Source organism: Felis catus, chromosome B4 (assembly GCF_018350175.1).
Source record: "Felis catus isolate Fca126 chromosome B4, F.catus_Fca126_mat1.0, whole genome shotgun sequence".
Classification (NCBI taxonomy): Eukaryota; Metazoa; Chordata; class Mammalia; order Carnivora; family Felidae; genus Felis; species Felis catus.
The window spans coordinates 34,740,984-34,757,945 of record NC_058374.1 but is presented as its reverse complement, the minus strand read 5'-3'; the positions used below and the strand labels follow the sequence as shown (position 1 = coordinate 34,757,945).

The window sequence follows — 16,962 nt, the reverse complement described above, 5'->3', positions numbered from 1 at the left end:
GTAGAACATTGATGAAAGAAATTGAAGGAGGCACAAATAAATGGAAAGATATTCTATGGTCGTGGATTAGAAAAATTATTGGGGCACCTGGATGGCTCAGTCGGTTGAGCATCCAACTTTGGCTCAGGTCATGATCTTGCAGTTCTGAGTTTGAGCCCCACGTCAGGCTCTCTGCTGGCAGCTCGGACAGAGCTTAGAGCCTGGAGCCTGCTTCAGATTGTGTGTCTCCCTCTCTCTCTGCCCATCCCCAGCTTGTGCTCTGTCTTTTCTCTTGTCTCTCTCTCAAAAATAAACATTTTTAAAAAAAGAAAAGAAAAATTAATATTGTTAAAATGGCCATACTAACCAAAGCAATCTACAAATTCAATGCAATCCCTACCAAAATTCCAACAGCATTTAAAAAATATATTATTATTATTTTTATTATTTATTATTTTTTTTAGGTTTACTTATTTATTTGGAGAGAGAGAGTAAGCAGGGGAGTGGCAGAGACAGAAGGAGAGAGAAAATCCCAAGCAGGCTCTGCGCTGGCAGCACAGAGCCTGGTGTGGGGCTCAAACTCACAAACGTGAGATCATGACCTGAGCCAAAATCAAGAGCTGGTCACTTAAAGACTGAGTCACCCAGGTACCCTTCCAATGGCATTTTTTTTATAGAAATAGAAAAAAAAAAAGTCCTAAAATTTGTATGGAACCACAAGAGACCCTGATTATCCAAAGCAATCTTGAGAAAGAAGAACAAAGCTGGAAGCATCATGCTCCCTGATTTCAAACTATATTACAAAGCTACAGTAATCAAAATAGTATGGTATTTGCATAAAGACACACAGATTGATGGAACAGAAAGGGGAGCCCAGAAATAACTTCACACATACATGATCAATTAAATTTCAACAAAATAGTCAAGAATACTCAATGAGGAAAAGATAATAAAAAGTGTAGAATTAAAAGTATAGGGAAAACGGGGTGCCTGGGTGGCTCAGCTGAATGTTTGACTTTTGATTTTGGCTCAGGTCATGATCCCAGGGGCTCTGCGCTGAGTGTGGAGCGTGCTTAAGATTCTCTCTCTCTCTCTCTCTCTCTCTCTCTCTCTCGCTCTCTCTCGCTCTCTCTCCCTCTCCCTTCACCCCTCTCCTCTGCTTGTGCATGCTCTTTCTCCTGAAAAAAACAATTAAAAAATTAATTTCCACATGAAAGAGAATTTTCACATGTATTTCTACATGAAAGAGAATGAAAATGGACCTCAATCTTACCCCATGGACAAAAATCAACTAAAAATGGATTGAAGACTTGAATGTAAGACCTGAAACCATAACATTCCTAGAAGAAAACATCGGAAGTAAGCTCCTATACATTGATCTTGGCAACGACTTTTTGCATTTGATACAGAAAGCAAAGGCAACAAAAACAAACAAACAAAAAATATGTAAGTGGGACTACATCAAACTGAAAAGCTTCTGCACAGCAAAGGAAATTATCAACAAAATGAAAAGGCAACCCACAGAATGAGAGAAAATATTTTCAAATCATATATCTGATTAGGGGTTACTATCTAAAATATATAAATATATAAAATATATATATAATATATAATGAACCCATAAACAATCTGATTTAAAAATGGGTGGAGGAAGTTAGCCATTTTTCCAAAGAATATGTACAAATGGCCAAAAGATAGATTAAAAAGTGCTTAACATCACCAATCAAATAATTCAAATAAAAACTACAATGAAATATCACCTCACATCCATTAGAATGGTTATCGTCAAAAAGACAAGAGATAAATGCTGTTGAAGATGTGGAGAAAAGGGAACCCTTGTGCACGATCAGTGGGAATACAGCCATTATAGAAAACAGTATGGAGGTTCTTCAAAAAAATTGGAGCACCTGGGTGGCTCAGTCAGTTAAGTGTCCGACTTCAGCTCAGGTCATGATCTCATGGTTCGTGAGTTTGAGCCCCGTGTTGGGCTCTGTGCTGACAGCTCGGAGCCTGGAGACTGCTTCGGATTCTGTGTCTCCCTCTCTCTGCCCCTCCCCCACTCACACTCTCTCAAAAATAAATAAACGTTAACAAAATTTTTTAAATTAAAAATAGGGGCCACCTGGGTGGCTCAGTTGGTTAAGCATCTGACTCTTGATTTCAGCTCAGGTCATGATCCCAGTGTCCTGGGATTGAGACCTGGGTCCGGCTCCATGCTGAGTCTGCTTGAGATTTGTTGTCCATGCTCAACATGGAGTCTGCTTGAGATTTGCTGTCTGTCTCCTTCTGCACCTCTTCCCTGCTCACGTGCTCTCTCTAAATAAAAAAATAAATAAATAAAAGAAATTAAAAAAAATTAAAAATAGAACTACTCTATGATCCAGCAATCCCAATTCTGGGCATTTATCCAAAGGGAATGAAATCACTATCTCAAAGGGATATCTGCACCCATGTGTTCACTGCAGCATTATATACAATAGCCAAGACATGAAAACATCTACGTGTCCATTGACATGAATAGATGAAGAAAATGTGACACAAATACACACACACACACCCCACATACACATTGGACTCTTGCTCACTATAAAAAAAAATAAGAAAATCCTGCTGTTTCCAACAACATGGATAGACTTTGAGGGCATTATGCTAAGTGAGATGAGTCAGAGAAAGACAAATACTGCATGATCTCACTTACATGTGGAGTCTAAAAAAGCCCCCCAAAACCTGAACTCACAGAAACAGAGGCAGGGGGTCAGTGTTGGGTGAAATGGGTGAAGAGGGTCAAAAGGTACAAACTTCTAGTTATAAGATACATAAATCCTGGGGATGTCATGTCCAGCATGGTGACTCTAGTTAACAACACTGTATTGTATATTTGAAAGTTGCTAAGGGAGTAGATCTTAGTTCTCATCACAAGAAAAAAATTGTAACTATGTGAGATGATGGATGTTAGCTAAACAGTGGTGATCATGTCAAATCATTATGTTGTGTATCTTAAACTACCACAATGTTTTGTATCAATTATATCTCAATAAAACTGGGGGCGGGGGAAGAAGTCCTTTCTCTATAGGTCAAGGATATTCTCCTACATTTTCTCTATTTTATAAATCTGTAGTTTTATTTTTTAATTTTGGTCTTTAATTCATCCCAAGTTTATTTTTACACATAGTGTTACAACAGGAAACTACTTTCATTTTGTCTATACAGTGAGCCCACTTGCCAAACATCTGCAAAAACAATTCATCTCTCCTATTGATTCACAGGGCCTCCTTAATCACAACCTGAGTTTCCACGGTCCCTCTGAATGCTTTTTTCGGGGCCCCATCAGTCTGCTGGTCCTTCTACCCATACTACATGGTTTATATTATTATGACTTTGCATTAGGTCCTACTATAGTTAAGGCAACGCCCCTACTCTTTTTTTTTCAAGGTTGTTTTAATTTTTTTTTATGTTTATTTATTTTTGAGACAGAGGGAGACAGAGCATGAGTGGGGGAGGGGCAGAGAGAGAGGGAGACACAGAATCTGAAACAGGCTCCAGGCTCTGAGCTGTCAGCACAGAGCCTGATGCGGGGCTCGAATCCATGAACCATGAGATCATGATCTGAGCCGAAGTCGGACGCTCAACCAACTGAGCCACCCAGGCGCCCCTTCAAGGTTGTTTTAGCTATTCATGTGTTTTTATTCTTTACAAAAATGTGAAAGAATTTCCGAGCTGTCCTAGAAGATAGGTTTTGATGGAGAGTCAGGAAGGGGAGTGCTGGGGAGAGGAAAACAAGGAGAGGCCAAGTGGGGAAGCTGAAAGGGGCCATCAGCTTAGTTTAGTAGTCAACTTTGCTGGGCTGGGGACAGCGCAGATAGAGGGGACAGCAGTGAACTCTGCAACACATGCAGATGCATTGAAGGGTCAGTACATGGCTCATACCAGAGGCGTTGGGGGATTTAGAGGGAAGAGGGGGCATGGACTGGAGGGGTCTAGGGCAGGCTGCCCAGGGGTGGGGTCAGAGGGAGGTTGATAGGCCTTTAGCACAGTGGTTAAGAGCTCAGTCTTTGCAGTTGGTTTTTTCAGTTCTGTACCTTACTGGCTCTGTGGCCCTGGGCATGGTACCTAACTGCTCCAAGGCTTAGTTTTCTCATCAATAAAATGGGGATAATAATGCCTCTTAATATAGTGACTGGTACAGTGTGCTCTAATTATTACCTATCAAATGGGAAAGAAAAGGAACAGTATGTATTAGGCATAAAGTCAGAATGAGCAAGGCAAGTCCTCAGAATACATAGAAACCTGGCGTGAAGTCATTGACATTCCTGGGCTTGCAAGCAAGGAGGCCAGCAGCTACCCCAAGAAAGCTGGCTATTGGCTCCCCACAAGCTGAGGCCCCAGAGCTGGCTTCTTGACTTCCAATTTCCTACCTGTAAAAGAAGATGATAATACATGCTTCCAAGTTGTATTTTAAATATAGGAACTATATAAAAATCTTAGGCATGGTGTCTGGCATAATAGTAAGTTCTCAGTAAATGGCTGCCATTGCTATTATTACTTGGTGTCCCTTTAGAGGCTCCCAAACAGTTCTGTGCAGCTGAGGGTGATTGGCTGGGGGTCAGAGGTCAGGGTGTGGGGAGGTGGTTCTGGGAGTAGGAGCTCAGTAGCTGGGGCTTCTGAAGGGGCACAGAGACGGGGCACCTGGGTGGCTCAGTTGGTTAAGTGGCCAACTTAGGCTCAGGTCATGATCTCGTGGCCATGGGTTTGAGCCCCATGGTGGGCTCTGTGCTGACAGCTCAGAGTCTGCTCAGATTCTGTGTCTCCCTTTCTCTCTGCCCCTCCCCTTCTTGTGCTCTGTGTCTCCCTCTCAAAAAGAAATAAACATTAAAAAAAAAAAAAGAAACATTGTTTAAGTGAAGGGGCACAAAGAGGAAGGAAGGAGAGGATAGGGGCTGCCGACTTGCACCCCTATCCCCTTCCTTCCCTTGTCACTTCCTGAGCAGCCTCCACAGTCCCTCCCTATCTGTTCCTCAGTTGCTTGTACCCCACAAACCTGGACTTGATAGTGACCCTCTTCTCCAGGTGTCTCTCATTTCCCAGCAGGGTTGGTGATGTATTGCCTCTGGGCTCTCAGGAGACCTCAGGTGCCTGGCCCTGGGAAACTGAAGGGATGGAGGAAGGCAGGTGGCAGGCTGGCGCCTCTGGGCCTTGTCAACTGAGCTCCGAGAGCACATGCCTGTGGCTGCCTGGGTTCATTTGGTCCCTGGTGGCTGGCATACTGTACCTGCGTGTTGACTAAGTCACTTCTTGCTCGTGTTTTGATGGCATCTTGTCCCGTAGAACTGTAGGAGGTAAAGCCTCTGACTTCCCCAAAGACAAGTCCACATGGGGTGGGGATTCTGGATGGCAGATGGGCTCACACTCTACCTTCTAGTGCCTGCTACCCACAAGCACCCCCATGCCCAGCCTCTCCAGACATGCCATTCTTAGGTCAGAGTTTCCGCGAGCCCACAGATACCACTTCCTTCCGCCTTCACAATGCTCATGAAAGTCAATGTGATGCACCCAAGCTGACTTTAGATTCGTGACATCAAGGTTCCTTCCATCCTAGACACCTGCACCCCTCACCTCAGGGATAGAATCTGACGACAAAGACCTGGGGTGATGAAAGGGAGGTGAAGGTGTAACATCTTGTGTCAGGGAAGACTAACTGGCAGAGTACCACGCATACAGCTAGCTCTCCATAACTACTTCCTCTGTGACTGGAGTTGAGGTTAGGGGGACATGGGACCTCCAAGGGTTTCTGAACCAACAGCCACATTAACAGAGGGCAGAAGAACATGATGGCTTATTTCCTGATACCCCAGGTCTCTCCAGCCCCAAGTGAATAAGTACCTCAGAGCTTCTGCTCTGTGCCTGACTCAGGACTCTACTGTGGGATCCAGAAAAAGGGTCAAGCCAGGGGCTTATCATCTTTGGTGGACCCTGGGCTGAGATGCAGGAACAAGTGGTGGGGTTAAGGTGCTGCTGTATGAGAGTCCAATGTGGGAGGCCCAGGGAGAGCTGTAGGAAAGTGCCAGGGGAGAGGGGAAGAGTGGTTTACATGATGGCATGACTCCCCTGTCCTTTGAAGTGTGGTGTGCACAGGGGCCAGGAGCTGCAGACAAGATGCCTGGGAAGGAAAGTGTCTGAATGCTTTCCCATCAACACGGAGTCTTGGCTCTGGGCCTTGAAGGATATATGGGTCTGGAAGGCAGGAGGTTCTAGAGAGGAAAACCAAATAACTCATGCTAGAGGAGAGGGGAGGATGGCTACCTTCAGAACCTGGGCCTGTGGGGCAAAGTTCATGTTCATACCCATGATTATGACTCACACTGCACAGGTGAGCTGTGAAAGCTGGAAACCTTGTGGGTTTTTCTCAGCCCTGCCTGGTATGTGTTGGCAGGTACGGCCTGGGGGAAGCAGTGAGAGGCCGGCTCTGACCCAGCTTCCACTCCATGCCTTTGCTGGGCTTTACAAGTCTAGGAGTTCCAGTATTACCTTAGCCCTTCCCCTGGACCTTGCTATCGAGCCAACAACCAACAGTTGTCACTGAGGCTCCCATTCAGGGAATCAAGGCAGAGTGGCTTTCAGGGGGCTGAAATGTCCCCTCCCCGAGTCTGGCTTTCATTAGAATGGGCTCCAGGGGAGGAAGCAGACGGGAGCTTCCTGGGGGAGGTGGGCTGACTCTGCCGAACAACTGGGTCCTCCATCATTTAACCACCAGGGCCAGCCAGGTCATGTGCTCCCTAAGCTCTCTGCCTTGTTGCTGCCCTTCCTGAAGTTAGCTCATTGGGGGTTGGCTGAATCATACCAAGCCAAGGGAAGGGAGTGAGGATTCTGGAATGGAGAGGGGGCAGGGGCCTGGCTATGACTGGCTAGAACGTTTTACATGGTGGTTTGTCAGAGGGAGGGGTGTTCAGAAGAGGGAAAACCAGTGTCCAGAATCCTGTTTAAAGACGCACGGGCCAAGAACACCATGTGGCAGAGTGAGTGCTGTATGTGGGATTTTGTGTTCTTTGCAGGGAGGGTTGTGACTCTCATTGCTGTGAATCCATGCGCTCCAGAGTGGGAGCCTGGGTTTGAATCATGAAGGCTAGGAGACACATGCTTTACATTACACGAAGTTTCTTGCTCTTTATTCTTTTTTAAAATTTTTTTTTAATGTTTATTTTTTTTTAATTTTTTTTTCAACGTTTGTTTTTTTGGGACAGAGAGAGACAGAGCATGAATGGGGGAGGGGCAGAGAGAGAGGGAGACACAGAATCTGAAGCAGGCTCCAGGCTCTGAGCCATCAGCCCAGAGCCTGACGCGGGGCTCGAACTCACGAACTGTGAGATCGTGACCTGAGCTGAAGTCGGACGCTTAACCGACTGAGCCACCCAGGCGCCCCTCTTGCTCTTTATTCTTATGTTGGACTTTCTCCACATCTAGCCCAACTCTGTGGCTTCCTTTCCTAGCAATGCTGCACTAAGCTTCAGGTGTCATCACTAATTTCCTGGAGGCCAGACTTCGAGCAGCTGCTGTCGGTTCCCGTCACAGGCGCTGGGGCAGGAACAGCTCCTGCACCTCCTAGAAGGCACATCTGCTTGTGGGCAGGGGCCCGGGTTCAACCTTGAGGGGAGAGTCTGTGTGTGGTTCTGGTGGCTGGCATGTGACTGCGTGACTCAGCAACCTCAGAGGGACAGGCACAGTGCCCACAAAACTCAAGAGCGCTCAGCATCTCTGATCTCTTTTTGGTCCCACAACCACTTTATGAGGTGTAGAGTGAATATTACTTTCCCATTTCAAAGGTAGAAAGCAGGTTTGGGGAGCCATGTCCAAGATCAGCCAGCCAGGTGGTGGCCAAGCCAAGCCAGATGCCAGGATCTGAAATTGACAGATTCCTAGTTTCCCTGATTCCTGCTCCAGTGCTGATTCCACACAGCCAAGTGGCCTCGGATATAGAATTTTCTTCTGGTTGGGGGTGAAGGAGAGAAGGGGATAGGACATCTTTAAAGGGGCATAAGGGAAAAGGGAGGGGGCAGGGGAGATCACTGTACTGGCCTGGAGGGAAAAAAAGATGGGAAATGTTTAACAGTGGACCTACCCACATCCATGGAACCAAGCACATCCATGGCACTGCCCGGAAGGGGCCCTGCAGACACTGTTCTCTGTGTGGTGAAAACCAGCTTCAATGCTACACATTGGCCTCCTTCCCCGGCTGAACTTAGTGCTCAGCTCTCAAAGCCAAGTTCAGTTCCAGGCACATGAAGGCCCAGATACATGTTTATGTTGAAATGCTCTTCAGTTGCCAGGTCCAGGGCTTTCTAAAGAGTTTACTTTGTAAGTAACCCCTACACCCAACGTGGGTCTTGAACTTACAACCTTGACATCGAGAGTTGCATGGTCCAATGACTGAGCCAGCCAGGCACCCCCCTGGCCTCCAAATCTTGACCAGGTAAGAGCGGAATGTACACAATCCCCAGCCTGGGGGCCAGGCTGCCAGGATGCTCCCACCTGGAGAGGCCATCAGGCCCACCCCTCCACCATCACCCAGCACTCCAAAGAGCTCTGGTGGGCTGCACTCTATCCAGTGCCATTCAATCAGTTCTGCTGGTTAAGGCCTCCTCCCAGGTCAACCCGTCAATACCCTCCTCCTTATCACAGTCCTGGTTTGAAACTGACAGATTTTTCATCCCTGATCACATAGCTAGGTTTTGAGTCCGTGTCTTTTTTTATTTTTATTTTTTTTAATGTTTACTTTTGAGAGACAGAGAGAGAGACAGAGCATGAATGGGAGAGGGGCAGAGAGAGAGGGAGACACAGAATCTGAAGCAGGCTCCAGGCTCTGAGCTGTCAGCACAGAGCCCGATGCGGGGCTCCAACTCGTGAACTGCGAGATCATGACCTCAACCGAAGTTGGACGCTCAGCCGACTGAACCACCCAGGCGCCCCCAAGTCCATGTCTTTTTATTGCCCTTGAGATTCCTCTCATCCTGCCTTCTCCCTTCCTCCATTAGCACCTGCCACCACAGCTGTGCCACAGCTCAACTTCACATGCTCGCCCTGAGATGAAAAAGCATGAGGAAATGCTGAGAGGGGGGTCCTCAGCCTGGGCAGAGGGTTGGGGAGGAAGACAATTTTTCTGCCCGTTTTTTTCTTTCAAGATACATAGTAAGATCAAGGGAACGAGAGGCAGAAATATTCTCCTAGCTCGCAGTGTTTTTTTCCAATCCACACACAGTTGTGGGGGGCAGGTAGAAGTGACTGGAGCAGGGGGACAGGTGGAAGGAGACATGAGTAACAAGCAGGGATACAGCTCACCCACCCCCATGGGTGCTGGCTCTGCTGGAGGCCAGACCGGGTGGGCAGGTGGTCCTGGCACCTCAAGGAGGGAAGGCATCCTTGGAGCCCTTGGTTTTATGGGCACCTCCCGGTCCCGCTGGGGGTGTGAACTTGCTTGAGGGGAGAAATGATCCTCTTCCACACAGAAGAAAAAAATAATGACCGATTTTATTTTGGTTGTTGCCCACAACAGGAGTGCAAACAGCCAGAGGTTCAGTGTGGACCCTGCTACGCCAAACTGAAAAGTTACTTTCTACTTGTTTCCCTCTTTCCTTCCCACTAATGACTCTAAAAGTCATGAACAGGGTCAGCGGGGCTCTTCACATACATAGGCATGAACTTATTTTACATTTATTGTCAACCACTGCGATCAGCACGGCAGGCATACCCTCTACCTACTCTCCTCAGGCACGGTGTTTCAGAAAACTCGTCTGACCTTGATGCTTCTTCCAAATATCTTCCCATAGGAGAACTTGGTGGGGGTCCTGGGACCGCTGTCTGCATCTTCCAGGAGCAGGGGCCAAGGCCTATTGGGGTGATTCATTCAGAAGAGACAGTCTGGGGTGACCACCCCTCAGGAGTTAAGGCTCTACCAATTCTGGATCCCCTGGGCTGTAGATGAGGCATCAGGGAAAAGAATGAGGTGTCCCCCTGAACCCCCACTGACCGAGCTGAGTGCTGGTTTGTTCCCAAACTGGTATAAGGCACCAAGTGCTGACCCAGGGCCAACATCTTCCACCCTTCTGCTTCCCCAACCGGATTTTTACGGCTGATTTTAAGAACAATGTGATGAAGACTTAAAATGTTAATTCTAGGGCCAGAAACAGTATTCTGTCCCAATATGAAGGCTGGCAAGTAAGTCTGGCCCTGGTTACATTTTTAAAATGGTACTTAATTCTTTAAAAGCATTAAAAAAAAAAACATTAAATAAAATGCAGCTGGGGAAAGAGGGCTGTTGGCTGTCAGGTGCTTCTTGTTTTTTTCTCCCACGGGAAAGACCTGACATTTAAACTCTTAGGGAGACAAGCTGAAGGCCACATTGCCAGATGCTGGATATTCATCCAGACTTCCCCACCAAGAAACTCACTTTTTCTTGTCACTTGCTGTGCCAGTTGCCTGTGGTGCATGTGAGTGAACCCTTGTTCTTTTGGCTTTTGATCAGCACCATAACACTAATACACCCTAGCTTTCACTTGGACGAACCCCTTCTCCTTGGTAATGACTCTGGAGGACTAGGGACATGTGGTATGTCCCCTGGAGTCACTGCTGGGAGAGCAGGTCTGGTGGAGCTGCCTCAAGATGAAGGTGGAGGTGGCTGGCGGGTGTAGAATGAGGCAGGAGGAAAAAGACTGGAGTGTTGTCCTCTTGAACTGAGAGTGCTGGTTTGTTCCTAGTAAGGCACTGAGTGCTGACTCAGGCTCAGCATCGTCCAGCCTCAGGCATGCATCCAGCAGCGACCCATATGAAGGTTCTGGAAACACTGCCCATCTACATCAACCTGTCATGAGTAAGTTAAGTTCCTGAGAGGAAACAGAAGATTCAGCCCAGCATTTTAAGTAATTAAGAGTAAATGCACAACTCCGTTGGCTCACCAGATAGATATGTGATGAACCCGGGTAGTAGGGAGCCAGACCCTAGAGGTGCTGGGACTGCTTCCCCTCAGTCCTTCTCAGGTTTCTTCAAGGTGAACATTAGTTACCATCATGAAAGATGTCTGCTCATCTACAAAGGCCCTGATTCAAGAATCTCAAACCCTTCAATGCTTTGCCCTCCCATGGATTCTGTGGGTTGGTTACCAGGGAGGGAGGCACTGACAAGTTAAGTGATAGGCCTAAGGCTTCCTCTGAAGTCAGGGAAGAGGCAGGAATGAGTTTCATGTCTGAATGCCAACCTTAATCTCGTCCGACTCACATTCCTTACCACTCTCTCACATGTGGACACAGAAACCAGCAACGTTATTCTCATTTCACAAGTTGCATGAGGCAGCCCCACTCTTGTACTGGGCACTGTAAATGACCCTTCCCCTGGATCTGGGGATGCTCCAGCTGCCTACGTGGGAGACCATTCAATACAACTGTAATCCTCCAGGCGCTGAGCTGTTTACTGTTACAAGATCCTCAACTTGGATCCTGCTTTAGCCTGGACCCTCAGTTGGACCCTCCTGGGTCCAAAGGCTTATATTCAGCCTACTTTAGAGCTAGAGGTCCACACTGGTTCAGAAAGGGCATACCGATCATGAAAAGAAGGTGCGTGCGCACACATGTATGCACACATGTATATGCATGCATCATGGGACGCAGTCTCCTCTTCCATATGTCTTAGTAATAAGGTGGCTTCTCAGGCAGAGGCAGCCAGCACACATGGCCTCCCACAGAAGCCAGGACTCCAGCTTCCTTGTTTAAGCCCCACCTATAAGACCTCAGGGCAGAGGACACAAGGAGTGGGGCTGTCACAAAATGCTACCTGGTGAAGTTTGACAGCAATAGGTGGTCCATATGGGAGTGTAAAAGGTCTTTGTGACCCTGGGCACCTGGTCTAACAGGCTCCTTGGTTTAGTGTATGAGGTGCAGCTCTGGCCCCCTGGGCTGATGTTTCAGTGGGACAAAATCCACCTGAGAGGATGGTTTCTTACCCTCTTCACTAGCATTGCTGGGAGGGGATCTTTTGAGCAGATAACACAGAGAAGGGAGTCTCCTTATGGGGACTGGCCAGCTCATAAAGTAAAATAAAACAAAACATTCTCTCCATTTACCATTTTTTACTCTGATTCCTAAGAAGGGTTCAGGAGGGATTTCAGAGACATAAGACATTTCCTTCAGAGTTTCTTGGAAGGAAAGGGGGTATGTGTTTCTGAGGCGCACTTACATAGGGCTTATGTAGCGTTCCTTTCTGTTGCCTGCCAAAAACAGCAGCCATCATTTCCTGCCACCTGGGGCTGCTGTGACCTGTGGTCAAATCCTGCTTGTTTCCAGCTCTAATCAAAGCAAGACCTCTGAGGAACAAAAGGTGACTGGGATCAGCACAGGAGACTACCAAACTCCAGCCTTTCCCAATAAGCATGTGTCATAGCCACAGAATATTCACTCAAGCCAGTTATATTTTTTTCTACCTAAGATAGGGTCCTTTCTTCTTTCTGGGATAGCTGGCAATAAAGCTGAAAGGCTCTAGGAGCCAGCTTCCATGGCAGTGACCTCTAGGCCGGGCAAGGCTCACCTCAACACATCTAGTGCCATTTTTTCTTTCCCTGCTGTCTGTTACTGCTCCAGAGGGAAGCCTTGTGCCTTTGGGATTAGTTCTATGGGTGACAACAAAGTCAGCTATCTCCCGATAGGTCAACACACCAGAGAAGGGGAAAAGAGCTGGATTGTGTCTCCATCTGGAGACTAACCCAAGAGGCTTCTTGTAGTGAAGAGAGAAGAGTTCACCAGGATTATTGCCTTCAATCCTTTGGGGATGGTTCCAGTCTAAAGTTGGATGACATCATCTCTCCAAGACCCTATGCTGAATGTAGATGGGGACACTGACACATCTAAACAATTTAGACCTGAAGGCCACAGACCCCATGCCACTGGGCTTCCCAGTTAGCTGTATCAAAGGACAGAGGTGAGGCAGGCACAGAAGCAGTGCTGGCAAAGAAGGCTGCCAGGACCACAGGATCACTTGGACTTGAAGAATAGCTTATCACACTAAATTGTTTCAGGCATTTTCTCAAATGATAGCAGTTGGGGGCTGAGCCAGGATAATATGAAGGACTAAAAAAAAAGCACAAACTAAAAAACAAAAAACAAAACAAAGTTGTGTTCTTTAAACAACCTTGTACACACACCCATGCATATGCCAGACATAAATGATGTGCATGGACAGCATCTCCCTAAGAGAGGCAGGTAGTGGAACGTGGAAATGCATCCTGGCTCACTGCCAAGTCCAGTAAAATGACCTAAGAAATACTCTGTATTTCCGGACGCCTGGGTGGCTCAGTCGGTTAACCTTCCGACTTCAGCTCAGGTCATGATCTCACAGTTCGTGAGTTTGAGCCCTGCATCGGGCTCTGTGCTGACAGCCCAGAGCCTAGAGCCTGCTTTGGAATCTGTGTCCCCCTCTGTCTCCACACCACCCCTTGTGGTGTGCTTGTGCTCGGCCTCTCTCTTTCAAAAATGAATAAACATTGAAAAAATTTTTTTTAAAAAAAGAAATATTCTGTATTTCTTTTAAAAACTTTTATTGCGCATAAAATGGCCCATTCCCCTTCTGCCTAACTGGCAGCTCAGTTATTACCACCTTTCAATTTTTTTCCTTTAAACCTCCTGCCCCACTGAAAAATTTCTTCTTCTGAAAGGATAGTCTATCATTGCTGGTCAAAAGCAACTGGAGGATAGTTTGAGGGCAAAGGCCCAAATATATCACCTGAGCAGGGTTAGAACCCCACATGGAGTCCCTTAGACTCAGGAGTAGGGGTGCCTACAGCCTTCCCTCTAGTGACACTGGACTGGTTGTCCACTGTATTGGCCTTGTGTTTGGGCTCAAACTCTGGCATTTCATACATATATATACACACACATTGATGTGTGTATATTTATATATATATTCTCTGTCTCCTGCCTTCAAGAGGACTTAAATGTCAGGAAGGGGACCTGCCTGGAGCTGCATGCATTTCCAGAGTTGGAAAACATTTCACGCAGCATGTCACCAGGGTACTAAAATAAACTGCAAACTAGTGGTTATAAAATGGGAGCTTTAAAAAAAAAGGTGCACTACTAGAACCTGAAGTCGCAACACCATTGGGAGTGGAGAACTGGCAAACATTTTGCAGGCTGGTGGATTTTTGAAGCTTCTCTGCAGAGTCTTCAGTCCCCCTTCTATTAACTGCAGGCAGCAGTGTGCTTCGGCAGAGTGCAGAGTGTTAAAAGGCTGACCAGTACTGGCCGGCAGCAAGGGCAGACGGTAACATCTGGTGCTCCTGCTACATTAAGCTACTTACAGCACATCGCTATGGCCGCATCCCTTACCAGCCACTTCGTAAACTGCTTCCTTGTTCTGGGATTAGCAGGAGCCACAAGGGATGCAGGCACAGCTCTCCTGGGGCTTGGCTAGTTAAGGTGGCATTCAAGAGGTGAAGCAGGTTAGGGACAAGTCCGCCTGATGAAGGTCCTGTCTCAAGTCCAATTTTACTGGAAGGTTGAGGTTTAAAGATAGAATCTAGAACACCCACCCCTCCCCTTTTTAAGAGAAGCATAAAAATGGAGATTCTGTCTCATCAGAAAACAGAAAGTGAAGAAGTCAGAGCTGTGACAGCTGCTAGCAGCACATCTGGATTTCCACAGGAGAGAGATGGCAGCCTTCGGACAAAGTGAAGAGTTAAGACAGGTTCTTTGCTCCTTTGTACTAAGAGTGAATGTTCAAGTTGAGGCATGGTGTAGGTCCCCCTGGAGGTTCCAAGGTCAGCACGGACACCTGATCTAGGCTGCCTTGAGGAGCTGCCAGGCCTCTGTTCTCTCTACACAGGCCCCTCTCCACCAGAAGTCTTCTGCTGGAGGACCCTCACGGATGGGCCTGGCCCTGACAGGAATCCTCCCAGGGTGGACCGCATGTCATTGTGTGGCTGGACAAGCCCTGTGCCACCAGATTTTCCCACACCGTGGCTCTATGAGCTGCACAAGGCCAGTCTCTGGTTGAACTAGGAGAAGTGAGCAGTTTGGCTCAAGGAGCTGGTTACATGGTGCTCATTACCCCTGCCTCCCCATGGAGATCTGGGTGCAGAGGAGGTCTGGGGTGGCGTTAACTGTGAGAGACCAACCTAAATTCCAATATGTGCTACAACACTTGCATCTCTGTCTGGTGGGACCTGAGGCTGGGCTGAGGGGAATTCTCATCAGCTAGATGGATTACAGGGTCCCACCATACACTGTCTCGGCCAGCTTGGAAAAGGGCTTACCCCCAAACTTTAATAAATATACTGTGGGAGGTGAAACCCTGGCACCAAACCAGAGGAAAAAAACAAAAAAAAACCGGGTTCTGCAGAGTCAGGGTTCAATAGAGAGAGGTGAGTGACATCTGTGCCTTTTGGCCTGGCCTCAAACAGTGCTGAAATGTACCCCTGACAGATGAATGGTGCAGACACAAAAGTTTGGTACCACAGTAAGAGTGAGCCAGGTGAAGGAGAAGGTGCCAGACACAAAGTACAGGAGGGGACAGAAGAGCTACAACCAAGAACCCACACAAGGGTCTCAGCTGCTCCCTAATGCCAAGTGGGTCAGCAACACGATGAAGAAGGCTAATAAATAGACAGCTGTAACAGCATTCAGTCAGTTTGGGATGGGACTGTGTAGGACGCAGCAGACACCCCCGTCACTCCTACACCGGGTGCCACGTGATCAGTGTCTCTAGTAAAGATATAAAAATGAAGTTACTTCTTTTCAAGTATTAAAAAAATAAGTTAATTGACAAAAAGGGTCCGAAGCGGCTGAGCGTCTTGCCAGGTTGTCAGCTTCATTTCAATGTGCAAACACAGGAAAAACGTCAAGGAAAAAGATAATCTCCTGCCCCGACGTGAAGCGTTGAAAAGTGACAACGCCTGTCTGTCAAGTGGGGGCTTGAAATGTCGGGCCTCATCCTGTCCCCCAAAGTCAGTATTTTCCAGTGTCAAAATTGTTGTGAATTAAAAGCAGAATGCAGCAATCCACAGGCCTCACGCCAGAGCCAGAGAGAGGCCTGGGACATTTGGCCACCAGGGGTCCAGTGTGTGGTGCGGGGGTGCCGGGGAGCAGATCCCTCTTGGGTCCTCCTTCTTGCATAATGAATTCGGGAGCCAGCCCGCCTTCAGGTCCCCCTGTGATGCCGGCGTAGGCACTGACCTGCTGGCCACTGCCCCCTCCCAGGTTTTGATTCACATCTTGCCTCCTGGGGGGTGTTCTTTCATTTCTTTGGTGGTGCTTCAGGGAGCACGAAGACGATGGCCGTCCCTTCTGCTCTGTGGAGGCACACCCTGGCGGCTGTGGTTCTGCCAGAGAGGGGGCAGCTTCCGCCTCTTACCTCCTCCCGTGGAAGGGGCACCAGTCACCGTGCGTCCTTGGGGAGCGTGCAGGTTCTCCTTTTCCTGCGTTACGTGTCAAATGCTCTGTGTTCCTCTCTCTCTGGAGCGGGAAGTCAGGGTGGGCCTCTTCCAAGGAGGCTCCGCCACCTCAGATAATCATCCTCGGCTGGGGTTCCCCATAGCACAGACATTTGACCCACTTTTCAAGAGGCACGTAGACATTTCAGTGTAAACTCCCAGGAAGTGCCAGGTCTTCTCAGATCTTGCATCCGGGTGGTTTTTGGAAGAACCCAGCTTGGGTCAGGCAGATGCCACAGACCAGCCAGCCAGAGCACGGGTACAACTCAGGACCAGTTCAGGCTGAAGCCTTTAGACAGCATGACGGCCTCCAGGTCTTTGTCCTCCTCTTTTTCCCGGAGCCGCTGCTCCTCTAGCAGGGCCACGAGGGCATCTCTCTGCTCCACCACCTCCAGCATCTCGTTCAAGATCTTCTTCTCCTCTGACAACTCCTCCTCGGTTTTCAGGTGATCTGGGCAGTGGCCAAAGACATTAGGTCTACAGGACCAGGAGGCAGCAGGCCCACACCCAGCTTTCCAGAGCGC

At 47.9% G+C, this 16,962-nt stretch overlaps 1 protein-coding gene across 23 annotated transcripts in view; it reads right to left on the bottom strand.

Moving 5' to 3' along the window:
- Positions 1–9,479: 9,479 nt before the first annotated feature.
- Positions 9,480–16,962, bottom strand: part of MICAL3 (microtubule associated monooxygenase, calponin and LIM domain containing 3) — a 228,687-nt gene continuing 221,204 nt past the window's right edge. For all 23 annotated transcript variants that reach the window (XM_019834211.3, XM_023256562.2, XM_045061125.1 and 20 more), the window contains one exon: positions 9,480–16,889. In XM_019834211.3, the coding sequence (XP_019689770.3) occupies positions 16,705–16,889 (185 nt within the window). In that variant the 3' untranslated portion in view covers positions 9,480–16,704. The remainder of the gene's footprint in view (positions 16,890–16,962) is intronic.